The 27,557-nt window shown below is 49.8% G+C and overlaps 5 protein-coding genes and 1 non-coding gene across 6 annotated transcripts; 3 read left to right on the forward strand and 3 right to left on the reverse strand.

Moving 5' to 3' along the window:
* The first annotated feature begins 1,143 nt into the window (after positions 1-1,143).
* On the forward strand, positions 1,144-1,276 carry LOC117841146 (small nucleolar RNA Z247). Its single transcript, XR_004637177.1, has one exon. It is a non-coding gene; the product is annotated as a small nucleolar RNA Z247 (small nucleolar RNA).
* Positions 1,277-9,052: 7,776 nt separating this feature from the next.
* LOC117838930 (17.9 kDa class I heat shock protein) lies at positions 9,053-9,867 on the reverse strand. Its single transcript, XM_034719136.2, has one exon. It carries the CDS (start codon positions 9,746-9,748, stop codon positions 9,278-9,280), a length of 471 nt encoding a protein of 156 aa, XP_034575027.1. The 5' UTR covers positions 9,749-9,867; the 3' UTR covers positions 9,053-9,277.
* A 338-nt stretch (positions 9,868-10,205) lies between these two features.
* LOC117838931 (17.4 kDa class I heat shock protein) lies at positions 10,206-10,992 on the forward strand. Its single transcript, XM_034719137.2, has one exon. The coding sequence runs from the start codon at positions 10,288-10,290 to the stop codon at positions 10,756-10,758; it is 471 nt and encodes a 156-aa protein (XP_034575028.1). The 5' UTR covers positions 10,206-10,287; the 3' UTR covers positions 10,759-10,992.
* Positions 10,993-11,433: 441 nt separating this feature from the next.
* LOC117838929 (fructose-1,6-bisphosphatase, chloroplastic) lies at positions 11,434-13,716 on the reverse strand. Its single transcript, XM_034719135.2, has 4 exons — positions 13,233-13,716; positions 12,913-13,137; positions 11,925-12,431; positions 11,434-11,813 (listed from the first exon to the last, which is right to left on the reverse strand). Exons 1-4 carry the CDS (start codon positions 13,647-13,649, stop codon positions 11,742-11,744), a joined length of 1,221 nt encoding a protein of 406 aa, XP_034575026.1. The 5' UTR covers positions 13,650-13,716; the 3' UTR covers positions 11,434-11,741.
* A 5,378-nt stretch (positions 13,717-19,094) lies between these two features.
* On the forward strand, positions 19,095-22,284 carry LOC117836730 (uncharacterized). The gene is made up of 3 exons (XM_034716211.2): positions 19,095-19,611; positions 19,737-20,141; positions 21,392-22,284. Exons 1-3 carry the CDS (start codon positions 19,288-19,290, stop codon positions 22,019-22,021), a joined length of 1,359 nt encoding a protein of 452 aa, XP_034572102.1. The 5' UTR covers positions 19,095-19,287; the 3' UTR covers positions 22,022-22,284.
* A 270-nt stretch (positions 22,285-22,554) lies between these two features.
* On the reverse strand, positions 22,555-27,349 carry LOC117836729 (uncharacterized). Its single transcript, XM_034716210.2, has 4 exons — positions 26,838-27,349; positions 26,665-26,748; positions 23,186-25,721; positions 22,555-23,090 (listed from the first exon to the last, which is right to left on the reverse strand). The coding sequence occupies exons 3-4, from the start codon at positions 25,586-25,588 to the stop codon at positions 22,806-22,808; spliced, it is 2,688 nt and encodes an 895-aa protein (XP_034572101.1). The 5' UTR covers positions 25,589-25,721; positions 26,665-26,748; positions 26,838-27,349; the 3' UTR covers positions 22,555-22,805.
* Positions 27,350-27,557: the final 208 nt, after the last annotated feature.

Consider the following 27,557-nt stretch of genomic DNA (forward strand, 5'->3'; position numbering starts at 1 on the left):
TTATGGGTTGTTTTATAAGTTGTCTGGTAGAGCTATATAAATTAAGGAGCTATATAATTCCTTAATTTATGTATATGGGAAAAAAATATTATGAGTTGCATGGCAATAACAATTGTACAATGGTTGTTAAGTTGTCGTGTAGAATTTAGCTCATGAGGCGGTTGTTTCACGAAACAAAGACATCTTTCTCTCTCCTTTCTCTCTCCTTCACCTCATCAAAAATCACATGTGGCACTGCATGAGATGACATAAGACCACTTACATGTAGCAATGTACCTGCTCTTTGAGAGCGAAAGATGATAGTGGAGTGTGTTATAAGTAATTGTCATCGTATGTAAACTGAGGATCAGGTTGTTGGACTCGTTAGCTATCAAGAGTTGTAGATATGGTTCGATTGTGTAGAGATAGAGTAGATTTAAAACTTAAAATGTATCCTCTAGGATCACAACTGAACCTAATCACAACTATCTGCGATTGTAATCTCTTCGAGGTGTTTTATACCTCCTATATAAACACGTACCGTGGCAATGCCAGACAGGCAATCACGTTCCTTCCATCTTACATGGTAATCAGAGCGTTTTCTTCCAAATACATCTAGAACTAGTCTCGTTCATCCCATGGCGTCGTCATCCTCCACCCCAACGGCCCTGGGCCATGCTATCTCGGAAAAACTTAGCCGAGACAACTTCCTACTATGGAGGGCACAGATCCTTCCCTTGTCCGAGGTGCCCAGCTCATGGGGATCTTGGACGGCTCTACTCCGGCATCACCCAAGACGATTGAGGTGGAGCAGGCCGACAAGAAGAAGACTACTGTCGCCAATCCGGAGTACGACGCATAGCTGGCAAAGGACCAGCAATTGTTGGGCCATCTACTCAACTCCATGACCAAGGACATCCTGGTGCATGTGATCTCCCTAGAGTCCTCGGCAGAAGTCTGGAGCGAGATTGGGAGAATCTTCTCCACTAACTCCAAGGCGCGGGTTGCAAATCTATGCGTGCAGCTTGCTAACCTCAAGAAGGGAAGCATGAGTACGGCGGCCTACTTCAACAAGATGATAACCTCAAGAAGGGAAGCATGACTACGGCGGCCTACTTCAACAACATGATAAGCATCAGAGATGAACTTGCTGCTGTGGGTAAGGCTGTTGATGATGAGAAGATGGTAGAATTTATCATGAATGGTCTAGATTTTGATTACAACCCAATTGTTTCCTCCATCCTTGGCCGAGCTAATCCTATATCCCTGAGTGATCTCTACTCTATACGCTTTGAGATGTACCAGGAAAATCAAGGAGGAGGAGCACACTACCAGTCCTCTGCCAATGCGGCAGGACGTGGGCGTGCACCTTCCCGTGGACGCATAGGGAACAATCGTGGTGGGCGTGACCATGGTCGCGGTGGTCCATCACCCAGCAACAACAACTCCAACACATCTTCCAAGCAGGGAGGACAAAGCTCCAAACCAACCTGGCAGATCTGTAAGAAAGTTGGTCATAAAGCTTTATCATGCTAGTATCGCTATGACGATGATGAAGATCAGCAGAACAGCAAGAGCTACAACAGGATACGGTGTTGACACAAATTGGTAAGTGGACAGCGGTGCTACTGATCACATCACCAATGAGTTAAGCAAGATGACGGTTCGTGATCGCTACAATGGGCGTGATCAAGTGCAGACTGCAAATGGAGCAGGTATGAAAATTAGTAAAATTGGGCACACTACCTTACATACCCCTGTTAGAAATTTACATCTAGATAATATTCTTCATGTACCTAGTGCTCACAAAAATCTTATCTCTGTTTATTGTTTAACCTCCGACAATAAAACCTTCCTTGAATTTCATCCAAATTATTTTCTTATCAAGGATAGGAAACGAAACAAGTTCTCCATCAAGGTAGATGCAGAGGCAGCCTGTATCCTCTCATGCCGAAGCAATCAGAAGGGGGTACAAAGAAGCAAGTTTATGGAGTTAATAAGCATCATCTTCCAAATGGCATAATCGTTTAGGTCATCCAGCGTTTTCTATAGTTAAGCGTGTACTTAGAGATAATAATCTTCCTTTCATTAGTGATAAGAACATTGAGTCCGTGTGTGATTCCTGTCAGAAGCCAAGAGTCATCAATTACCTTATATTGTTTCAAATACCATGTCAAGTATGTTGGGATACGAGGTAGGCTACACTAGCGCAAAAAAAAAATTTCTACCGCGTAAACCAGAAAAACTGCCGTATAAGGATCACGGGATTACCACTCGACGCACTACTGGTGTGGAAGATGTAGATTCGCGTCGATGCAGCGAAGTGGATCAGCGTAGTCGTACGTAGTCGATCACGTCGACGTCCATCAACTCCTCAACAGCTCGTCTACGTGCAGCAAGATCTCCCTCGTGCTGCGGCTCGTCGTTGGCTCGTCGGCGGCTCGTCGTGGCTCGTCGACGGCTCGTCCAAGTGCTGCAGGCGCAACACCTCCAAGGTATCCACACGTGCAGGGAGGAAGCGTTGCAAGCCGGACTGCTAGATCCGCGAGTTGCAACAAGCGAGGGCGTGGGAGGCACGGCAGATGTGTTTCGCCAAAAAGGTGTAAATCCTAGGGCGCCCCCACCCCTCTATTTATAGAGGTTCCTAACGGGCCTCTGGGTCCGAGGCCCATTAGTACTTCTAAACCTAATCCAACTCAGATCAGATCCGAATTGGGCTTCCAGCCCCTTAAGTGTGTGACCCTATGGGTTCGGATACATATAGACATGGCCCGAGTACTCCTACTCGGCCCAATAGTCGGTAGCGGCCTCTAGCAAGACGTGCCAACTCCTATACGCACACGAAGATCATATCAGACGAACCATCACAACATAATATACATGTTATTCCCTTTGCCTCACGATATTTGGTCTAGCTTCAAGCCGACCGTTCTTTCTCGATCCTGTGATTCGGAATCCCTTTGTAGGTTAACTATTAACCGTACGTAGCATGGCCATGCATTTTCGGATCCAATCACTCGAGGGGCCCAGAGATATCACTCTCAATCAGAGAGGGGCAAATCCCATCTTGATTGACCATGTCTCATAGCATGCTTCTTGACAAACCCGAAAGCTACCTTTATAACTACCCTGTTACGGCGTAGCGCTTGATAGCCCCTAAGTAGGTCGATCCACATCTTCAATACATGCGACAATCTCAGGTCTAAGGACAAAGCGTATATGTTGTTTAAAGAGAGAACTACTTCTCGTGTTGGGTCAGTCCTAACACATGTCTCCACATGTGTCCACATTATTAGTTCAACATCTCCATATCCATGACTTGTGAAACATAGTCATCAACTAATACATGTGCTAGTCTAATATTCATGTGTGTCCTCACATGAACTCCGACTAGGGACAACTTTAGAATAACCACACAAGTAAAGAGTTTCACATACAATTCACATAATTGCAAATCAATTCAAGTAGCCTTTAATGGATATTCAATGAACACAATATACAAATCATGGATACAAATGGAATATCATCATCTCTATGATTGCCTCTAGTGCATACCTCCAACAAAGTACTCCTCTTGCTTTAATCATTTCTAATGTTTGGGGTCCAGCACCTTTATCTGTTGTCCGCAACACCTATTATGTGAGTTTCATTGATGATTTCAGCAAGTACACATGCATATACCTTTTGAAAAAGGAGTCTGATGTTTTTCAAGTCTTCTATAATTTTTAGAATTTCGTAGAGAGGAAGTTCGATAGGAAAATTATCTCTATGCAAACGGATTAGGGGGGGAGAATATGAGAAACTCAGTTCCTTTTTTGATAAAATTAGCATCTCTCACAGAGTACCCTGTCCCCATGCTCATCAACAAAATAGTTTCGCTGAACGAAAACATCGTCATATAGTTGAAGTTGGATTGGCCCTCCTTGTGCATGCTTCTATACCCTTAAAATTTTGGGATGAAGCTTTCTTGACAACTACATATCTCATAAATCCCTTTCCTAGCAAAGTTCTTGGCTTTCAAACTCCTGTTCAGCGTCTCCTTCAAGAAACTTCAGATCATAACTCTCTTCGTACTTTTGGATGCGCAGTTTGGCCAAATCTACGACCATACAACACTAGGAAACTTGCGTTTCGCTCTACCAGATGCGTGTTCCTTGGCTATAGTTCCATGCATAAAGGATTTAAGTGCTTAGAACCTTCTTATGGTCAAGTATACATCTCACCGGATGTTGTCTTTGATGAACCATTTTTTCCTTTCTCTACTCTCCATCCTAATGCAGGAGCTCTCCTTTGCAAGGAAATTCTTCTATTGCCTCGTCATCTCACAAATCCAAGGGGTCTTGGTGGTGCTAACCCTTTGTTTACTAAAGTTTCTGATGACCTCGGTGTTGAACAGGACAGGGCTGCACGGGATATCCCTGAAGAAAATTGGAGCCAAAGCGGTTGCTCCAATGCATTTTGTTCCCCCTATGCATCGACCGCAGAAAATCCGATCGGGTGATCCCAGGCAGATATGCTTGCCGCCGCCCTATCCCCGCCTGGCACACGATCCCATGAGGATCCGGCGTCAGCTTCCGGTCCTTCGGGAGCCACTGTGCCATCGTCGTGTGGGGTGGGGGGGGGGCAGAGCCGCCAGCACCACCAATGTCCACTCCCACTCCGCCAGCTGTCCAGTCTCCCGCGCATATGACCGACGTAGCGATGGGCGCTCCGGCTGGATCTTCTATGCCGCCATCTGGATCTAGTGCGCCACCTTCTTCTACAACAACAGGTGCTACCACAGAAGGGATTCCTCATGCATCGCCTGAACCAACGCCAGTGCACAGGACTAGAACAAGATTGCAGAGCGACATCGTAAAGCCTAAGAAGCTGTATGATGGGATGGTCAGGTATGGTCACTTTTGTTCTACAGGAGAACCGGAAGTGTTCAAGAGGCGTTGAGTGACTCAAAGTGGAGAAAAGCTATGGAAGATGAGTATATTGCATTACTTCGGAATCAAACTTAACACCTTGTGCCAAGGCAAGAAGGAAAAAAATTAATTGACTGCAAGTGGGTGTACAAGATCAAGAAAAAGGCAAATGGTACAATTAACAGGTATAAAGCCCGGTTAGTAGCAAAAGGCTTCAAGCAACGATATGGTATTACTTATGAGGATACTTTCTATCCTATTGTCAAAATTGCTACTGTCAGACATGTGTTATCCATTGTAGTGTCTAGGGGATGGTGCTTGAGGCAACTAGATGTTTAGAATGCGTTTTTGCATGGTGTTCTAGAAGAAGTATATATGAGACAGCCACCAGGTTTTGAGAGTGCGAATGCTCCACATCTTGTGTGCAAGCTTGACAAGGCCATCTATGGATTAAAGCAAGCACCAGGAGCCTGGTAATCTAGTTGGGTCCAAGACTTCAAAATCTGACACCTCTCTCTTTATTTACAAGAAGGGACATATAACAATTTTTATGTTGATTTATGTGGATGATATTATAGATACCAGTTCCTCTCAGGAAGCTACTGTGGCACTACTTCAAGACCTTAAGAAAGACTTTGCACTAAAGGATCTTGAAGAGTTACATTACTTCTAGGAATTGAAGTGAAGAAGGAAAGGGATGGCATACATCTGTCACAAGGAAAATATGCAGAAGATATTTTGGCTCGTGTTGGAATGGCAAAGTGCAAACCTTCACTTACACCTCTTTCTACTACAGAGAAGTTGTCATGTCATGAAGGAGTGGCGCTTGGTCTAAAGGATAGTACTCGGTATATAAATATTGTAGGTGCTCTTCAATACCTCACCCTCACGAGACCTGATCTTGCTTATCCAGTAAACAAGGTATGTCAGTTTTTGCACTCTCCCACCACAGTTCATTGAACTGTCATTAAAAGGATCTTGAGGTATGTCAAATACACCTGAGAGGTCAGGTTAAAACTTCAGAAATCAAGCTCATCTCTTGTTAGTGTCTTTTCTGATGCTGATTGGACTGGTAGTATTGATGATAGAAGATCCACTAGTGGTTTTGCTGTATTCTTTGGAGGAAATCTTATTTCATGGAGTGCAAGAAAACAAGCTACCGTGTCACGTTCGAGTACTGAAGCTGAGTATAAGTCAATGGCAAATGCAACGCCTGAGGTAATATGGTTACAATTTTTGTTAGCAGATTTTGGTGTGCTTCTCTAGGAACCGCCATGTTTGTGGTGTGACTTGGGTGCTACATACTTGAAAGGATCTAGGATGTCGACTAGAGGGGGGGTGAATAGTCAAACCTGAAAATTTTACACTTCGGACAAACATATAAAAAATTTCGAAAATTTCCGGAGACTGTTCCGAAAATATTCCAACGTTCGGAAATTTTTGGAGAAATCTTCGGATTTTTCTGATTTTCAACGAGAAACAATTACAACATCAAGATAAACTTGGTGAAAAATAAATCAACGAATATAGGTTATGCAACAGGTTATTTTAGGCTTTTGGCACAAGATAGAGCTTGAAACTTGATAGAAATGTAGATCGAGCACAAACCCTAGAAATATACTCTATGGTTAAGTATGAATGAATTAAGAACAGCAAGCACAAGAGGCATAAGGATTTGTTTACCGTAGTTTGGATTCCTTCACCGAGGAATCCTACGTCTCCGTTAGGTGCTTCCAATGAAGCCGGGTTGCACTCAACCCTTTCCCCACTTCACTTCTTGATTTCTTCCCTTACGGAGGCGAAATCGAAGCCTTCACAAATTTCCCGCGGCACACCACAAGCTTGGGTGCTCACTGGGCGATGCCTAGCCGTCTAGGAGGCTTGACCTCCAAGAGTAACAAACGTCATGAAGATCTCTTGCTATGAACTCGAGTGCTCAAGGATGGATGTGCTCACTTTCACTCAATCTTTCAATCCCTCACCCCAAATATCTTCTCTTCTCAAATCTCTTGCAATAATAGAGATGGGAGGGCTCAAAAGGGCTATGGACATGTGTTTTTCGTGTGGGGAACCAGCAGCTCCAAATGTGAGAGGAGGAGGGGTATAAATACCATCCCCAAAAACTAGCCGTTGGGTTGTTAAATTCTGAAATATTCCGAAAATCTTCGGATTCTTCCCGAAAATCCTCCGGAAACTTCTGGAACCCCAAAACTAGCCGTTAGGGGTTAATTTCCAGAAATTTCCGGAATTTTATTCGAAGATCTCCGGAATTTTTCGAAGGTCCACTGGACAGCACAAGTCACCTAAGAAAAGATGCCATAACTTTTTACTCCGGGCTCCGAATTCGATGATCTTGGACTCTATGGAAAGATTATTCAGAGAAGTATCCATTCCAACTGAAAATAAGCTCTGATACCACCCGGTGCAAGTGTTGTGATAAGTGTTTCTCTCATGTTAGTACTTGGAATGTTAGGTTTGAGCACCAAGACATAAGCGAAGCTGTCCACGTTGCATCCCTCTTGATAGTACGGTATTACCTATACTCAAGATCAAAGAATAAACAGAATATAAATCACTTGCGCTTGAATATATTCACCATGCCGCTTTTCTTCAAAATAACACTTTGAGGGGTTCCCAAGTATTTCTTTCTCTCTTTCTTGAGCATTATCCTCCTTGAGCTAGTGACTTTGAGGTTCATCATCATATATGGTCAACAATAAACTTGACATCCTCAATTCACTTCAATCTTATGATTCAACAATTATTTGATACTTTAAATTCCTTAACTCCTCATGGCTTGATTAGTTCCTTGAAGTTCTCCTAAGTACAAGCTTCTTCACCCTTGCAAAGATTCATCGGCCCAAGTCACCACTTGCCCTTCACCCTTGCTTAGTACCTCGTAGCTACATCCTTGTTTGACTTCTTTATCCTATCTTGCCATCTCAAGTTAAGCTTTTCTTTGCATCAACAATAAATACCCATTGAAATCCACTTCTTCAATAAATGAACTTGATTCATACTTGAATATCATTCTTATACCAACATATGATCAAGTAATCTTTCATCTTAACTTTTCTTGAAATACTAAGTACTTGGTCCAATATCTTCTTTCTTGATAATAAGGAATACAATCCATGTGAACAAGCAACCTATCATTGAAATTCCATTCAATTCACCATTGCTCTTGTTCACTTATATCATTGTTGTAATCTTGATCAATTCTCATGCAATTTTCAACTTTCTTTGATTATTCAAGCAAACAACTAATGAGACAATATAATTTCACTTCCATCTTTGTATCTTTCACTCAATTCAATATTTGCTTTTCATTTCTTTACTTTTGCATGCTTCATATGACATGAGCTTAACTCTTTCATTTCTAATAAAACCTTACCAAATCTCAACAAACTTATTAGTCCTTTAATTGCTTTTGTCATTCAATCACCAAAACCCACAAGGGACCTAGATGCTTTTTCAATACTTGTCAGCTAATCCTACCTTCCATGCTAGAGCCAAGCATATCGAAATAGACTTTCACTTCGTACGTGAACGTAGGACAAATAAGCAACTGCAAGTTCAGTTTATACCAACCGGAAATCAGTTGGCTGATGGTTTCACAAAGGCTCTTCCTGTTCGTAAGTTTGAGAACTTCAGGAACAATCTGAATCTTCAAGTGAGCAGAAGTTTCGATTTAGAGGGGATGTTGGAAGTATTGTCGTCGTATGTAAACCGAGGACCAGGTTGTTGGACTCATTAGCTATCAAGAGTTGTAGATATAGTTCGGTTATGTAGATATAAAGTAAATTAAAATTTAAATGTATCCTATAGGATCACAACTGAATCTAATCACAACTACCTACGATTGAAATCTCTTCGAGGTGTTTTATACCTCCTATATAAACATGTACCGTGACAATGCCATGCAGGCAACCACGTTCCTTCCATCTGACAGAGTGATCATGGACTCGTGGTTGCCGGAACCCCATAAGCAGAGGGGAACCGAGCAGCATTTTCTGTCGATCCCGTGTGTTGGATCTTGGATGCTTATTGAATCACAGGTCTGAATTTGTAAGGAACAGAGAGCTAACTTGGCCATGATGGTAATCGGCAGGTACAGGTTAAGCTTACGAGTAGGAATTCGTTCCAGAGAAGAAGATGCAGAATTAGCAACTCAAATCGAAATTCATTGAAACTGGGTTTAGTACAAAGTACAAACACGACGCTGATCCACAAAACGCAAGGCTTTGCGGTACACGGCCACCACTCTCAAACCAGCTGAAGTCGTAGTACCCGGACGCTAACATTTCGGACGCAAAATGTGAAGAACAACAGACTCCACACGGACGACACACGGTTTTAGAGCAGGAGCGACCAGGAACTTCCCGGCTCTAGCCGGAGATCTGGATGGACTTGACGTCGGGCTTCTTGACCTCCTCCTTGGGCACGGTGACGGTGAGCACGCCGTTCTCCATGGACGCCTTGATCTGCTCCGTCTTGGCGTTCTCCGGCAGCCTGAACCTGCGCAGGAACTTGCCGCTGCTGCGCTCCACGCGGTGCCACGTGTCCGTCTTCTCCTCCTGCTCCTTGTTGCGCTCGCCGCTGATCTGGAGCACGTTGCCGTCCTCAACCTCCACCTTCACCTCCTCATTCTTCAGCCCCGGGACGTCGGCCTTGAACACGTGCGCCTCCGGGGTCTCCTTCCAGTCGATCCGCGCGCCGGCGAAGGCGGCCGTCTCCGAGTTGGTGCTCGCAAACGAGGGGAAGAGGCTGCTGCTGCCGGAGCCGAAGGCGAAGCCCTGGAAGGGGTCCCAGTCGAGGGAGAAGGGGTCGAACACGTTGCTGCGGCGGATCAGCGACATGGTTGATCGGTTGGTGTGGTTTGCTTGGTGTTTAAGTGACGCGGGAGATTGGGATTGTGGTTGTTTCGGCGATTGGGGGCTTCGTGTGTGTTTCTTGTGGTTCTTGACGAGCGTCTGACGCGGGGACGAGTCCATTTATAGCAGGCGACGGGAAGGCTACCTGTGGGCTTCCAGAAATATCTCGTGTTATATGGCATGGGCTAGAAGCTACTAGATCCTATATGGGCCTAAATTTGTACAGTTATACGTAATGGATTTAGCCTGCTAGAATGATCTGGAACATTCGACTACCTCTCTCTCCGTTTGCTAAACGGGTCAAGTACGATGATCGTGGCCCAGTCCAAGTCCAGTAGCAACCAGCCATTTCGCGCCCGAGCCAGAACTATCCAGAAGCCCACTGCCGCCTTAAGCGCCCGTCGCTCACTCGTCGGATCGCTATAAATTCATGCCGCCCCGCCGCATCAGAGTCAGCAAGCAAATACCGAAGCAACGATCAGAAGCCTCTCAACAACTCCAAGCACCCAAAAAAAAATCCAACAATGTCGCTGATCCGCCGCAGCAACGTGTTCGACCCCTTCTCCCTCGACCTCTGGGACCCCTTCCAGGGCTTCCCGTTCGGCTCCGGCAGCGGCAGCCTCTTCCCTCGCATCCCCTCTGACTCCGAGACCGCGGCGTTCGCCGGCGCGCGCATCGACTGGAAGGAGACGCCCGAGGCTCATGTGTTCACGGCCGATGTCCCGGGGCTCAAGAAGGAGGAGGTGAAGGTGGAGGTTGAGGACGGCAACGTGCTCCAGATCAGCGGCGAGCGGAGCAAAGAGCAGGAGGAGAAGAACGACAAGTGGCACAGGGTGGAGCGCAGCAGCGGCAAGTTCCTGCGCCGGTTCAGGCTGCCGGAGAACGCCAAGACGGAGCAGATCAAGGCGTCCATGGAGAACGGCGTGCTCACCGTCACCGTGCCCAAGGAGGAGGTCAAGAAGCCGGAGGTCAAGCCCGTCCAGATCACCGGCTAGGAGCCTAGGAAGGAAGGAGCACGCGTGCCCCGTGGAGCTTGGAGCTGCAAGGACCTGTTCAGGAACGAATGCGTTGTGTTGTGTGGGGTGGTTTCAGTTTACACCGTGTGGTTCTGTAAACAAGCTTTGTTCGAGTTCTGGGCGTTTCGGCGTGCCACAATTGCGTGACAGTCGAGACGTTTGTGTTGTCTTTGTTCTTACTAGTGTCTTGAATAAACGAGAGAGTGATACAGACTCTATTTTGTAAAATCTGTAAGATTTCAGAGAGTCGTTTATCAGAGAACTAACTCTGTTTTCCTCCTCTCTGCAACCAACTCCCTTCTTTCCCTGCCTTAATCATGTGCTCACACATGTCATACTATAATTCCAATTCCAAACAGAATGTGCAAAAACCTTTTAAAGTCCTGTAATATGTAGCATATGAAAATTGAAACCATAGATGATGTTCTAAATGTCATATATTTGAGAGCGGATGGAGTAAGAAAACTAGTAACTCTGCTTTTTCCCCTATTGATCCCTGCTCTCACCGTCACACGTTTGTCATGCTACCATTCCAATTCCAAACAGAATGTGCGATCACCTTTTGAAGTTCTGTAGCAGATGAAAATTGTAACCATAGATGATGAATCCCCTCCCTAACTTGATCTAGTTAGACTTTGCAACTCAAGAACGGAATTCTTCAAAAATGGATTTTCCCCATCATCAAAATAAAATTCTACAATATATAGACCCTATTTGGCAGGGCTTATTTTGGCTTCGGCTTCACCTGTTTTACGCAAATTAAGACACTGTAGCGTAAAGCTGTTAAAATGAACAGGTGGAGCCAGTTTTTTTTTCTTCACGGCTTTTTACTTCAACGGTGGCTTTTTACTTCATCGGTGAAGTCGTTTTGGGGAAGCCCTCCCAAACGGCCCATACTGTATTGTTGATCTTAGCTGTCCATCTGATGAAAATGAAACAGCTCTCGCGTTAAGCGGGCACATTCACGCCAGGAATTTCTCCACCTTGTCCACTTCCTCCACGCTCCCAATGTACAGGGGCACTCTTTGGTGGATCTGCACGGCAAGAGCACAAAGATTAATTGATATCGAATTCAGCAGGGCAAATGTGCTAATTGAGAATCGATGCATCCATCTCATCCTCTTAAGAGTCTTTTACATTCTTACCTCTGTGGGCGTGATGTCAAGAATCCTCTGGTGTCCATCGGATCCCTTGCCGCCGGCCTGCTCGACGATGAAGCTCATGGGCGCGCACTCGTAGAGCAGGCGCAGCTTGCCGTTCTTGCTCTTCCTGTCCCTGGGGTACCCGTAGATCCCTCCGTAGAGCAGCGTGCGGTGGAAGTCGCCGACGAGGCTGCCGATGTAGCGCGCGGAGTAGGGCTTGCCGGAGTCGCCGGGCTCCTTGAGGCTGTCCATGTACTTCTTGAGCTTGTCGTCCCAGAGCGCGTAGTTGCCCTCGTTGAAGGCGTAGATCTTGCCGGCCTTGGGGATCTGCACCTTCTCCTGCGTCAGCACGAACTCCCCGTACATGGGGTCCAGCGTGAACACGTACACACCCGCGCCCAGGGTGAGCACGAAGATCACCGAGCTCGAGTACATGCAGTAGCCGGCGGCCAGCAGGTTGCTCCCCGGCTGGCACACGCTCACGACGCACCTCTGCTCCACCGAATCGAGCTGCAGTAGGGTTAGAGATGCCGCATTCGTTATTTTGTTAACACGTAGTAGGATAGAACATGGAACGAACTGCGTATGAGCCAGGACAGGAGGAGGGGAGGCCTTGGCGGCACACTCCTCCCTGGAGGTATTGTCGTGATATCCTCTCCCGTTTGGAAGTATGGGTTGAAAAACTTTCGGTGTTGGCGGCATCTGCGGATGTCGCCTTTCCTTCTTAGAGGCTGCGCTGAGGAAAACTCCTCACTAGCTTGTTTCTTGTGGCGTGCAGGAAGATATTTTTGCGCCCCGTATTTTGGAGGTTTGTCGGCTTTTGTTTCTTGTTGTGTTTGTATGTTGTCGCCTCCTTCGTGAGGGTGTTTTGTTTTTATTTGGTGTGTGGGGGTTTTATACCGAAAACTTCTTCTCTTTCAATACATGCCCGGCATTATCTCGTCGGTTGCTTTAAAAAAAAAAGAGGAGGGGAGCCAGGATTGGCACGTACGGTCCCGCTGTTTTCAACGTCGGCGAGGCACTCGTCGTTGGGGGCGTAGATGCCGAAGATGGAGCCGGTGGAGACGGCGGCGTCGATGTTGGAGGAGCCGTCGAGTGGGTCGAACACGACGATGTAGTTGCCGGAGTAGCTCTCCTCCACCGCCACCGGCACGTCCTCCTCCTCCGACGCGATCACCCCGGTGCGCCCGCTCGACTTGAGGCAGTTAGAAAACACCTGCGCGCGCGGGGGCGTCGTGCTCGTGATGGTCATGTTGCTCGCGTAGTTGTCATGCTGATGAATTTCCTGTGAATCGAGGGCGGGTCGCTTACCTCGTTGGAGACGACGTCGAGCTTCTTCTGGTCCTCGCCCTGCACGTTGACGGCGCCCTGGACGCCGGTGAGGTTGGAGATGGGCGCGCGCTGCACGAGCGCCGCGATCTGCTTGCACGCCGTGGAGATGCTGGCCAGCACGATGGTCATCTCGTTGTCGATCACCCCGGCCTGCTCCTGCTTCAGAAGCCACGTCGTGAGCGTCACGATCTCATAGCTGCTCTTCGTGCTGCTCGCCTCCGTCGCCGCGGGCGCCGTGTCCACGGCCGCCATGCACCGCACGCTGGCACCCGGCGCCGCGCCCCTGCTGGCGGGCCTCCTGGATTGGCCGAGAAAGGAGAGGCGGCATCGGAGGGAGGCCGCCTGCTGGCGGGAGAGCAGGAGCAAGTGGGAGGAGGTGGCTGCGGCGGCGGCCATGGCTGCTGATGGCACGTGCGCTCGTCTCTGCTCTTGCCGCGGCTACCTCGTGCTCGTGGTGATGGCTTCTTGTCGTGTTCCATTGGTTTCGGGGTTGGGGTTTGTGTGGCTTGGGAGAGGGAGTGTGGATTGGGGGAAGAATTGTGAGGACGGCGTTGCCTTAGCTAGCTTGAGGTTGTAGCCATCTCACCAACTTTTTTTTGGATAAAACGCCACGTCACCAACTTGTACGGCTGCACCGCTTGTGCGCCTGAGTCACACACCTTCTGACTACTTGATCACTGGATCCTAGCGGAAGTGCTTATTCGATCAGGCAAACTAAAATTCACTGAAATGCCACTGGATTTTGCTCATTTGCTGGTGACAACGACGGTTCATATCTTTCAGTTTTCGATATTTAAATTTGAAACAAATGAAACGGTACAAGGTACATGATCCATTCTTTTGGACGGATGTTGTTTTGTTTGCCACAAGTCTGTCTGTTTGCCACAAGTCCGTCTGTACTCTGTAGTCTGTAACCCACCCATGGAGCAGCAGCAGCACAGACGAGAAATAAGTGGGCCTTTTATACATCGGCCCAGTCTATACAAGACCCTGTTCCAAGGCCCAATACGACCATGACCCAACAAAATGGCCCCTCATCATCATCCATCCAAAACCTTCTTCATCGGCCCAACTATCAAACTACGCTTTGCGTTCCTGGGGATGAACGTGGCCTGCCTGAAAAGCGTCAGTAGTTCGTACTTCTTCGGAGCGGCAGTGGAGATTTCTTTAGAGCGCCCCTACTTACACAGTTACATCTCTCAATCCCAGATAGAGTGATTTGATGGTATACAACAAGTTACATTAAATACACTTCAAACCTGATGTTATTTCGCCATCCGATCTGATCGTCTGAATATCACGACAGCTTCCCGCTAACATCAGTAGGGTAGAACGAAGGATCTGCACAATAAATTTCTCACCTAATATCACACTGCGATGTCTTCTTCTCACTCTGACTATGATAGCGGATCATCCCTGAACATAACAGCCATTACTAGCGCCGGCACCAACCGTTTCAACTAATGGAAAAAGGATTTGCCTGAGACGAGCTCCCTCTGATCTCCTCGGAATGTTGGAGTTTAGCAAACTGCACTCACCGGAATCTTTCGTAGCAGGATACCAAGCGTTCATAGAACAGCGCCTATGTGTTTCTACTAACTGAACATTCCAAGGCAATCTGCATGACAAACAGTACTCTGTATTGTAGTGTTGTGCTTTACATCGACTTGTCGACAGGTTCAACAAACTTGTCCTCTTCCAATGATTTGCACCTTGTCCTAGCCATAGCCAGCCATCTTTTGCTAGCAACCGATCGGGAAGCACAGGCGCCTCAGTAGACACAAAACTCCGTGGCCGTGTCGTGCCGTGTCAGAAGTACAGACAAATACACTTGTCGAGAAAGAACTCTTCGCTTGTTTTGTTCCCTTCACGAGCAACGGAATCTTCGAGTTATCATCGTAAGCTTTGTCCAGAATGTCTCTGATTCACTCGAGCATTTCGGAATCACCGTCTTGATGTTATCACGCTCCTCGTCATCTTTGGAAATGTCGTGCCCTCGGTAGGTCAATGCCAACTATGTTGAATTATACGCGCCAGTGTGAATCCAAAGACGCATTTCAGTCAGTAGTGGAAGAAAACACCGATGACGAATTAGTCAACTGGCAGGCCTACTCCCTAACCCGCTGTTTCCTACTGCACGGAACGGGAAACCTACCGGCAAATTTCCCGAAGTTCCAACTGCAATTGCTACACCAGCTATGGTACACGGTACTAATAAACACACAGGCTTCCCAGAACTTCTGCTCTGTCCGGCAGCTGGTTGACCCGACTCGGTAAAACGAATAACTGAAGAACGGTCACCTTTTCCCTGGCAAGCAAGCAAGGACCGTTACCTTTTGCCAAAAAAACGTACTCTCGCACTGCGGGTTTCCCTAACGCTGCCATGATAATAGTGTTGAAAAATAAGGCATGGCAAAAGCACCTGCCTTTTTCTCTGTAGGCCTTGTTTACTTCCCAATTTGGGAGTGGCCAAATTGACATTTTGCCATAAATGCGCAACTGTAGCATTTCGTTTGTATTTGTGAATTATTGTCCAAACATTGACTAATTAGGCTCAAAAGATTCGTCTCGCAAAGTACAATAAAAATGTGCAATTAGTTTTTGATTTCGTCTACATTTAGTATTCCATGCATGTACCGCAAGTTTGATGTGATGGGGAATCTTCTTTTTGCGTAGGGTCAAAGTTGGAAGTTGGGAGTGAAGTAAACAAGGGTCCAATAATTTCGGTGGAGTCAGAGGCATCGCCACTCGATCGCTGATGCGAGCGCGAGAAGAAATCGCCGTCACCCCCACGTTCTTTTCCTCTTCATTTCAGCACGCGTCGCTCTCGACACAAAAATTTCGCCGCAGATTGTGCAGAGAACAACAGGCACATAACGATCTCAACCTCTCGGGTCTGAAACCCTCTCGTTCACTACTAGCTCGATCGGGGACACTAACTTTTTTGACTTGTGATCCCCGGCAGCATCTCTCATCGCACGCCCATTCCGCTGTGCCGCCGCCGCTTGCTACTTGCCGAGTGCCCAACCCACGCCGTGGTGTGGATGTCCTTGGCGAGAACGCGGCCATCTCCCTCCATCCGATTCCGAGCTCGGCACCGGCGCATTAGGAGGAGCCGACGCGGACGGCCTCGCTTTACAGCTCGAAAGCGCCGGGCACGCCTCGTGTTTTCCATCGCGGGTTGCGGTCGGCCGCCCGCGCGCGCGGCTTTCGCGCACCCACCACCGGGCGCGGGGCGAAGCGACCAGATGATTGGGTCGCCGAGCCGATCCGGTTGGTTGCGCGCTCCAGGACAGTGCGGGAAACCAGTGATCCGTTTCCGCTACGATGACGTCTCCTCGGCAACCCGACGTGGAGGGACCCCGCCGGCTCCAGTCCAACGCAATGCATCGTGTGCGTGCGCGGTGCGCCGCCCGTTAGGTGCCGTGTGCGGCTGTGCCGAGCTGCGGCGGCCTGCTGTCGCGGTTGCGGTGGTAACATGTAACATGCCAAATTGGAATCGCCGTCGCCGACGCTGATCTCACGATGCTCTTATTTGACGATCGGGGTGGGGTGGTCTTTGTCTGCATCCTTGTCCTGTACACGCAGACGAGCTAGTAGCTCCAGGATTCAGCTTTGTTTGTGCTTTGTTTTTTTCCTTCTCTTTGACCTGTTACGGCGGCTTATTATCCGGCTGGATCGTATCCGTTCTGTCACCTGCCTAACCCCCTCTGTACCCTCTTCCTCCAAACCAAATTGCTTTTGACTTCATTTCCCTGAGACATTAAAAAACCTGGAGTCTCATCTCATCAGTACTCCGCAATATTTTCAGTTATTGGTCATCGGCTCCTTTGAATGAATGAATGGATTGTCGGTAACGTGCAAAGCGGCCAATATTTCCACGCCGATGTGACCACCGGAACCACCCCCACTCCTCTCCCCTCTCTAGTGGGCGCACCACGAGCAGTAAGGGGTGCCGTTCGTTACCGCCGGTGGTGAAAGCGTCGGCGTCCGAGGAGTCCGGCGATGTCGGGGGCCTGCTTTGACGTGAGATCAGCGAACTGTGGCGTCACTAGCATTTCAGTTATAGCACGAAAGGCGCGGGCTGCTCACCGGATTTAAGATCGCGGTGTCTGGTTGTTGGGGGATACCACGTCGAGCGCAAAGCAAAATGATACTATCCCCGTCACTGTGGCAGCCGGCAACCGGTGGATGCCACCAGCAAACCCGGCTCACCAATCGTGACAGCGCCCGGACGCCCGGGCGGCCGGTGGTCTCGCGCCGGCCGGTGAACCACGCAACGCAAGGGACATGGCCCAGCACTCGCTCCATGCTGTAATAAGATCCCGTAATAAAGATTCATCGAATCAGCCTCCGTCAATCGCAATTATCCGATACGCAATAATGTGCATCTAGATCGTGTTAATGATGAGTCAATTTCCAGACATTGTCTGTGATACCACGGCTTGATTGATTAGAATACAGGATCGGCATGTATTGCAGCTGGCTGTATCGGATCGAATCGGGAACAGTAAACCACGAGGAATGTTGGTCTGATTGGCCCGTGGATCGATTATTCTCCCGTGCCGAGCCGGAGCCGGACACCTGTAGAGCGCGGTCGATCGCGGCAATGATGAGGATCGAGGACAGAGTGGTGGAGGCCATGGCCTGGCTGCCTGACTGGCCAGTTAGCAGCTAGCAGCAGCAACAACCTGGTTGGCACGTCGGAGGAAGCCCGCAGGCGACAGGATCAATCCCCACCCCCACGAACGCGAATACAATAAAACGCCGCGCGCGCGCGGGGCAGCACGCACGGCGCGGTGCGCGGCCGACGCAAGCGTCCACCGCCAGCAGCGTAGAAACCCATCCGGCCGCGCGCCCTTCGCCGCCCCCGCCGGCCGGCGCCGCGCGAGGCAGCAGGCCGGCTGGCGGCTGGCCCAACCACCGGGGGAGGGAGAGGAGGCACCGGTGAAAACTGCGTCACGTCCACCTGTTTTTGCCAGGACCGGGCTAGCAATCGAGCGCCGATCATTGCGGCACCTAACGCGGGGGCCCCTAGCGAATTCGAGTGCACGCGCGAACGTCAACAGAATACAGATCCGAGCCCCAAATCTTTCGAGGCTAGTAGTACCAGTCACGTAGGCCGCGTACCGGTTTTGGAAAGGGACCTGGCCGTGATGGCAGCGGATTTGATTGCGCGGTCGTACGCCGTGGTGGGGAAACGAACTGCGATGGGAGTGAGCCGAGCCGTAGCGTTTGGTGGGTGTGGTGGTGGGTGCATCTCGGCTTCTTCCGTTCTGGGCGAGCCTTGGAGTTCAAAGCGAGTACGTACGCAGAGCACGGCATGGTCCGTGGACGGTCAATCTTGAGTTCTTGACCAAAAGTGGACAGTTAGGATTGTTCCCTAAGAACTTGGGCGTCACCACTCACCAGTCTGAACACTGATCAACCAGTATACTAACAGTATCAGTATGCAAGTCCAAAACGGGCCATCTCCATTACAGTTTACTAGACCAAGCAAAGCATCGGTGGTGTTTCTTGTTCAAAGAAAAACACTGGCATTTTTACCAACCCACCCAACGATCAGGCTGTGCTGAGTCCACAGAAACTCCCATGCAGACTCTCGGAAAGGGAGTGCATATGTGGGAACACTACACAACGGCCAATAGGGCCGTGTCTCGCGAAAGGGCATCGTGTAGTCGTATGTGCACACGCACGACGAAATCTGTCTGGACCAAAAAAGATGGGGAAATTTTTAACGGGTAGCAGAGAGCGTGCGGCCACGACGACCAAACTTGTCGCAAAATAAAGAAAGGCCCCACCTGCCAGCAGCCCGCACGACCCATCAAAATCGGTACAAGTCCACCGAGGCCCAGGACTGGGAGGGGAGGGAGGCACATAACACGCCGCGCTCCGGAGGACTTTCTGCTGGGCAGACACCGTCGAGAAAGAAAGAGATCATCAGGCCCGCCGCACCCGCGCCGCGGCACAAACCAACGGGGAAGAGGGGAGGCCGTGAGGTTCTCTGCGCCTACGCGCGCGCCCGCGCCGTCTGATGAGGAAGCTCTGCCCGAACCTGGAGCGCGATGACGCGCTGGACACGGTGCTGGAGGTGCCCATCCCGGAGGAGATGTTCTCCGGCGGCGGCGGCGGCGGCTCCCGGGGCTCCAGGTTCGGCTGCACCAACGCCTTCGTCAAGGCGTGGACGCGGTCGCACGCCGCCGACCGGTCCGGCGCGGGGGAGCCCTGCTCCATGAGCCGCGGGGAGCTGCAGCTCATGCTCGGCGTCATCGGCGCGCCGCTCATCCCGCTGCCCGTCCACCACGCCAAGCAGTCGCCGTCCTCCGTCCTCTGCGAGCAGCTCAAGGCCGATCCCATTGTACGTACGATTACGATCGATCTCGAACGGACGACGACCAGCATTTCTCATCGGTTTATTGATGATCGTTCTTGATGACGAGCTGATCGGCGGAATATTTGTCCATCTTTATGCGCTGACTCCAGGAGTCGTCGTCGGCGAAGTACATCGTGCAGCAGTACATCGCGGCGTCGGGCGGGGAATGGGCGCTGAACAAGGTGACCAGCATGTACGCGATGGGCAAGGTGCGGATGACCGCCGCGGAGCTCAACAGCAGCGACGGAGACGCCCACGGCGGCGGCGGTGGAGGCGGAAGCGGAGGCACCGGCCACGGGCACCGCGGCGGGAAGAAGGGCGGCAAGGGCTGCGGCGGCGAGGTCGGCGGGTTCGTGCTGTGGCAGAAGAAGCCGGAGCTGTGGTGCCTGGAGCTCGTCGTGTCCGGCTGCAAGATCAGCGCCGGCAGCGACGGCAAGGTCGCGTGGCGCCAGACGCCGTGGCACCAGTCGCACGCCTCCCGCGGCCCCCCGCGCCCGCTCCGCCGGTCGCTCCAGGTGCGTCGCGTACCCTACGCCCGCCTCCCCGCACGTGATTTCGTGTACGTTTTCCCAGCTAGCACCGCACTGTCCACGCCGTGTGTTCATGGGTACTTTCCATATGCACACACCTAGGACCCGTCGAATGCACGATCGCGCGTCGTATTCCAGCTCAAAACACACTCATCTCAACCCCCACCAGTAAGTTCGTTCAACTCACCAACCAGATGAACTCGCGACAAAGCCAACCTGAATCTGATGTCGTTGCTGTTTCATTGCGTTTTATCGTTCCTGGTGCTGGACAATGGAACGGACTGGATGCTACAGCGCGTAGCATGTATACGTCCACTCCAGTCTCACTGAATGGACAAGCCATCATGTTTGTAGATGCCTGCGTCAGGGCATGTCGATCTCCCCTGCATATACTGTCGGCAGGACAGGGCAGGCAGATCGAACTCGCACCCGGACCAGAGAGATATCATGTGGCCTTTTCAGCACTCGCCGAAATAATATCAGCGAAGCGAGGAGGCCCGAGCTGCGAGCCGAGACCGAGGTCCGGGCCAGTGTCGGGGATAAGGCCGAGTGGTTTCTCTCATCATTAGCTACCATGATCGTGAGATCCAGGCGCCGGTCGGTACACGGATTCGGAGACTCTCATCATTGGCCGGTGCAGCACCTTGTCCTTGTCGACGACGGGAGGGGTCTGTCATTAGCGGAACAGCCGCTGCGGGGAGGCCACACGCGTAGGCGCTTAGCGCGGGGGCAGCGTGATTAGGGGTCGGCCTCGGCCGGGCCGGGTCCCTGGTCCTTGTTGAGCAGCACCCAACGTGCGGCCATGTGCGCGGGGGCGCGGCCGGACACATCACGTGGACATGGGCCTAGCGAGAGGAGACGCCTCGCGCGCCATCATCAATCGGTTGGTGGCGCGCGGCCTGTCAGCGGCGAGCGGCCGGTTCCACCCGACTCTCCCCGCTAATCGCGCTGCACCAACCTGATGAACTCATGAACAGCAACGGGCCAGGCAGGGAAGAGAAAGGATAGTATAATCTCGCGCCCTCCGCGTGCTCGATCGCTGATTTGACCGTCGGGTCAACCACAGCTTGTTCGTTAAGCCGACACTGCTTGCGTTTACTAATGCTGATCCGTGTGTAAATTGCATTCACCACGTTTCCACACACGTAACGACTTTTTTTCTTACTGCAACTTGATTGAATGGACCGACGCGGGTGAAGCTGCTGACTGAACGTTTGCATGGCTTTGACGTGCAGGGCCTCGACCCGCAGCTGACGGCGAGCCTGTTCGCGGACTCGGTGTGCATCGGCGAACGGAGCGTCGACGGCGAGGACTGCTTCGTGCTCAAGGTGGAGGCGGAGGCGTCGAGCCTGCGGGCGCGCAACAGCAGCAGCGTCGAGATCATCCGGCACACCGTGTGGGGCTACTTCAGCCAGCGCACGGGCCTGCTGGTGCAGCTCGAGGACTCGCACCTGCTGCAGATCAGGTCCAGCGGCGGCACCGGCGGGAGCGTCTTCTGGGAGACCACCATGGAGTCCCGCCTCGGGGACTACCGCGCCGTCGACGGCGTCAACATCGCCCACTCCGGCCGCACCGCCGTCTCGCTCGTCAGGTTCGGGGACTGCCAGGACGGCAACACCAGGACGCGCATGGAGGAGGCGTGGGACATCGAGGAGGTGGACTTCAACATCTGGGGCCTGTCCATGGACTGCTTCCTGCCGCCCAGCGACCTCAGGGAGGGCAAGGAGACCCAGGACGTGGCCGTCGTCAAGGCTGACGCACGGCCGCCGCCGATAAGGATACCGGCGGTGACCGTGCGCGTTGGACCGTCGCAGGTGGCCGCCGTGAACATGGACGACTCAGACTCGCTCATCGCGCGGTCATGACTACTACTCATGACAGACGTACTTACAGTGTTGAGTGAAGAGCAGAAACTTGTTTACTATAAGATTATACTTGTGGTAAGATCTGTAAATATGTTCCAGGTTGAGATTCTTTTTCCCCTTCGAGGTGTGGATTTACCTCAGCTAGAAATGAGGCCAGGAGTGAGTAGTGAGTAATCCGAACTAGGTATTCCAGTAGCTGTGTTGTAATGTCATGCTCTGTCCCTGTAAATCTGAAAGAATATCCCAATTCTGCCCTGCCACAATGCTAGACTATCATTTGTCCTGCTCATAAGCTTCAGGTAGACTTCTCTGGTAAAACAATTTCCATGCTGCAACACAATTGCTGCAGCTTTAAAAAGAAACACATTTGCTGCAGTCCTGAAGGCTGCAGGAGGATCACATTCAGAAATGATAGTGCATGCAACTTCAGACATCCAGATAGAGGTTCAGCGGGTGCATAAGTGCTGCTGCTGATGCAACGGCCACTATGAAAAAGGGGTCCCAATAGACAGGAGGTGTGTATCCTTTCAGCATAGAAGCAACTGACAAGGGGTGAACATATAAAGGGTAACTAAGCGCTGAGATGGACCTTGCAGCCACATCATAGCAGCAGTCATACAACATCAACATGTACAGATAGCTACCTCTAAAGCAGATTGCACAGGGATTGTCACTTTGGATATGCGTATTGCATATGGACCATAGGACCATGGTATATTGATCCCACAGGCACTACACAACTGAAGAGAGGACACAGAAAGAACATACATTTAATTGCAACAAGCTAGGCTCGGCCTACAGGAGAAAGAGGTGGCCGATGGGGCACATAGCTGGTCGGAGCTCTACCTTGACTGGCTGCCATGGTCTTGAGCTCATGATTGGCAAGGAGATCATGCTCTTGCGCTGCTTGCGAAGCAACTTGCATCCTGCTAGGGAACCTCCCATGAAGCATCACTATACACATTGCAAAAGCTTGAAGTAAAGCAATGGATGATCTGAATTCCACTGTATACAGCCCCTCTTTGAAGGAAATCATACTGAAGGCATTCCTGTCTTCTCGCGATCGACCCTGCAAATACAGGTTTATATATTTGGTCGTAACAAAATAAATTCTGGACATATGTGAAATAAAGAAAGAAAGAAAGAAAGAAGACCAGTGCACACCTGAGCTAGAAGCTCAAATCGCTGGCTGCCATCCATTGCCTGGTTAGCCTGAATGGCATCATTTTCTGGGGCCGCACCAGTGAGGACACTCAGGATGCAACCTTCATCCCATCCACCACAGTCACAAGTTCCTCCTGATTTCCACCTCTCGATCAAAGGCAATGGCTGCCCAGATGTCGATGTGCCATGGAAGCCATCAGGTAGTACGGCAATAACATTGGCTGAACCAGAATTAGCATTCCTGGTACAAGGCTGGAAGTTTCCCAATGGGGGGCAACCGCAGCCAATCGGCGCCGAATTATTTTGTCCCACATTCTGTGAAGATGATTGACTTGAAGTTTCTGCTTCTTGCTGAGGAAGTGCGCTGATAAAAGCTGCAAGCTCTCCGCTGATGTGTGAATCGCCTGATTCTTCAGATGATGGTAGAAATTCGGAACCAACCAACACAAACTCCCTGTGTACATGAATATTCTTTGTGTGGTGGCATCTTGATTTTCGGCGTGTGACCTTTAATTCTCCAACTATGCTGGATAACAGGTGATGTTTCTTGTTCTTACCCCCTGCCTTGATCCAAGCTCCACTTTTTTTCTTAGGTTCTTCAACAGTGAATACAGCATATGTGCTTTCCAGATCATCCTTCTCAGAGATGCTCTTCTTTCTCACAGTGGCTGCCAGGATATCAGACTCACCATACGACAGCATGAATAAAGGCAAGCCATTCTTCCATGCTAGCTGCAGAAGCGCTTGCCTTGTCGTTGGTGAATCCTTTTCTTGCTGGAGGTATCTTGCACTGTTTAACAGCACATGAGGAGGCTGGTTTATGTTTGCTTCAGTTGGATAATTCGAATTGACTACCATATCAACTGACCTTCGCTGCACATTCTGTGGCACTGATCTGCCCATGTCCAGAGACTGTTTAGTGGTATTGACTGGAAGATGACACTTCGGAACAAATGAAGGTCGTACTGGACTAGAATGTCTTGGCTTTAATATTGGATCTAACATCCTCCTCAATGGGCTTCGCCTACCTTTGCTGTTGGATGATGACCTGTCTCCTATTTTATCAACAGAGGGCACTGCATCAGGTTGTCGAGCACATGGTGTCTCCTTCAGGCTAGAGCTGCGGCTCACTCGATTCATCCCAGAACCTAGATGGCGATCAGGCACCCTATCACTGAACTTTGCAGAACATTGGGGAGGATTCTCAGCGCCACTCATGGCAGATCGGTTTCGGTTACCGTTCTTACTTAGTTTTGCATCTGTACCAACAAAATTATCTCTAGCTTCAGTGCTAGTGGTGCCAATCTCTTTAGCAGCTGAATCTATGATGGGAAGTGGACATGAGTATGGAATTCGAGGAAATTCATGGGATGGCTCAATATCCTCCAAGAAAACATCAGGTAACCTACTGCCATTTCTAGGTGTGTCCATCACAGCATCAGATATTAGTGACTCAAAATTTTCACCATTCAAGACACTGCTCTGTTCAGGATCATTACACATGGAATCATTGTTATTTGATGTGAAGAAATTCTTCCCAATTTTATCACTGTCTGTAAAGAGTCTACGAGAACAGTGATGGACAACATCTTCAATCTTCCTTCTAGTCTCTTCATCTTCACCCATTTCATGTCTTCCAAAACTTCTAGAGGAAGAACCTAGAGAGTCTGCGGGTAAAGAAACATTCCTGAGACCCGAGCCAACATAATTACAGCTGTTCTCTGGAGAGAGATGTTTACCATGCCCTGGCAACAAGCTCAATACGGCAGAATTTGGACTAGGTGAATATCTGGCCGTCCCATGCTGTTTATCCGACAGTCTACTCTGCTGAGCTCTGATGGATGAATGGTGATGGTCACTCATGGGGGTAGATTGATTACTCTCAAGAGATCTGCTGCTGGGGCTTGCGGAAGAATGTGATGGAGATGAGAATAATACAGACCTACTAGTATTAGATGGAGAGGCTCCATGGCTTCTAGCGAGCTCATGCTTTTGTTGCTGAGACCAGTTAGCCAGAAGGCCCCACTCAAGAACTCCAACATTCAATGCCTTGTCTTGAAGATGGTCAGCTGTCTCTTTACGCTGTAAATAAGAAGGAACATTTGACATATGCTTGACAAGTTCATCAACAGTAGTCGTCTTTCGACCAGGCCATGGTTTTGAGCCCTTCATGCATGCAGCCTTTTCCCCACTCCAAGACTCCCGTTGCCTTCGGAACTTATCATTCTTTGCAACTCTGATTCTATCTTCAATTTTTCCATCTACATTTCCATTGGCTGCTGTGACCCTGTCCTTCGGCACGTGCGCAATTTGGTCATGCTGTGAATTTCCCTTCTTTTGTCCATCACGACCTGATATGATCTTCACATTCCTTTCGCTGCTAAACTGTCCTTTCGTTGGCATCTTTATGATGGGTGATCATATGAAGCAGAAGTTTCAGGTATCTTTGTGAATGAACAATACACGGTTATCACTAGATTCAATTCAATGTCCTGAGGTTGAAACAGAGGATCAGGAAACCACACTTCCCTATAACCTGAAAATGCAAAAAGTAGTCAAAAAATTATGAGATAATAACGGCAACTTCTTTATGGAGGAAGATACAAATTCACTGTAATGAATCATCAGCATGAAAGTAGCAGGCAGCAAAACTACAGTTCAATACTTTGTTATGTTAAAAAATATTAAGAATTAAGAATGTGTCGTGTATGATTAATTTATTCTGTCTCCCGGGAATCTTGTATGTATGGTTTATGCTGTTTCTACATGTCTGCAGTGCGGAGGGGGCTTGTCCACGGACAGCTTTTGGCATAATAATGTTCTGTTGAGGACATGTCCATAATCTTGCATGCAAGATATAGAAAAATTAATTAAAAAAGCTCCCACTAATGATAAAAAGACACACCAAAAAGTACTAAAAGATGGCTTGATGCTAATATCCATACACTACTGCAGAACGCCTGTTCCTTCCAAAATAAAGAAAAGTATATGCAACTGCCAGGGGACCAGGCAGCCATCAATACTCGATAGTTACTTCAGTCCTAATGCATGCAACGGAGCATCTGTTCTTGTTTGCATGATGAAAAAACGGATCTTTCCCGTTTGATTGTCTTTACTGGCTTGAAAAAGAAAAAAAGAGTCCAATGATCCTATGCTTAACATGGGACTCTTACTGTGAGTGACAGTAAACCTGCAGGTTCAAAACAAAAGCTCCAAATTGCTGGTTAAAAGTATATCACGAGCTGGGCTGAAACAAAACTCGATTTTTTGTTGTCTTCGATTTTGCAGATTAGCCACAGATTGCATAGCTACAGCTAAAGAAATGGGGAACAAAGAAGACAACATTGCGAGCCGCGACAGTAAACCCAACCAGAAACCCCTTCACTCTCTCTACCCCCCAAATCCCCTAAAGAATCGAATCAGCCCACATTTCCCAGAAATCGAAACGAACGAACACCTGAACCGAGGTGAGCACATACCAGCTGGCCCGAAGGAATCGACCACTCATAGTCGCCAAATCATCAAGATCCAGGTCGGGGATCACGCGAACAGATCTGCCACTCCTGCAGCAGCGCCAAGAAGAAAGATCAGCAAGCGACCACAGGAAAACAGTGTAAAATGGCCACTGCAAACAAAAGAAAAGATGCATCACCTGAGGGAAAGGGAGAGACGACGAAGCGAGAGCTCGCTGCAGTGGCGGATGAGGGAGAGAGAGCAAGTGGACTGGATAGAGACCTGCGGCGGATTGGTATAGCATGGGGGTTGGAGGCGTGGTGGGAGTAGTAGGAGCCGCAGTGCTACACTGCCTACTGCTACTCCCCCTATCCCCCCTCCTATATGCGATAGGTTGGGTGAGCAGGTAGGTGGCCGGTGCCGGCGCGACTGTGGTGCGGCCCGCGTGCCCCGCTGCTGGCCTTGCTGCTCCACTCCTCTGTCCTCCCCGCGTTTCACCTCACGTTTCTACTTGTACCTCCACCCTTGTGAGCCGGAGGGTGGGGCGTGAGGGGTCTGCGGCAGTGGAGGAAAGCACGAAACTGAGCTGTTTCGTTGTCGTCGTCGGCGTCGGGATCACGAGGGGGAGGAGGAGGCGATTGGATGGGACGGGTGATGGATCGGATCTTGAAGTGGTGGGAACGGGGAGAGGGAGGGGGCGCTGCGGTAAAAGAAAAGCGCGGGGGCGGACGGACGGCAGGAGCTTGTCGCGGCAGTGCGGCGGGCGTGAGGTGTGTGCGCGAGGATGAGGTCAGCAGCGTCTGCCCTGGCACGGCGCCCGGCGCAGGGGCGGACGGCGACTTTCGATCTAGGCAACGTTAGTTTCCTCAACTTTAACACTATGCAAAAAGAAAATTCTCCGTCACATCAAATTTGTGAT

This window comes from Setaria viridis, chromosome 9, assembly GCF_005286985.2.
Source record: "Setaria viridis chromosome 9, Setaria_viridis_v4.0, whole genome shotgun sequence".
Taxonomy (NCBI): domain Eukaryota; kingdom Viridiplantae; phylum Streptophyta; class Magnoliopsida; order Poales; family Poaceae; genus Setaria; species Setaria viridis.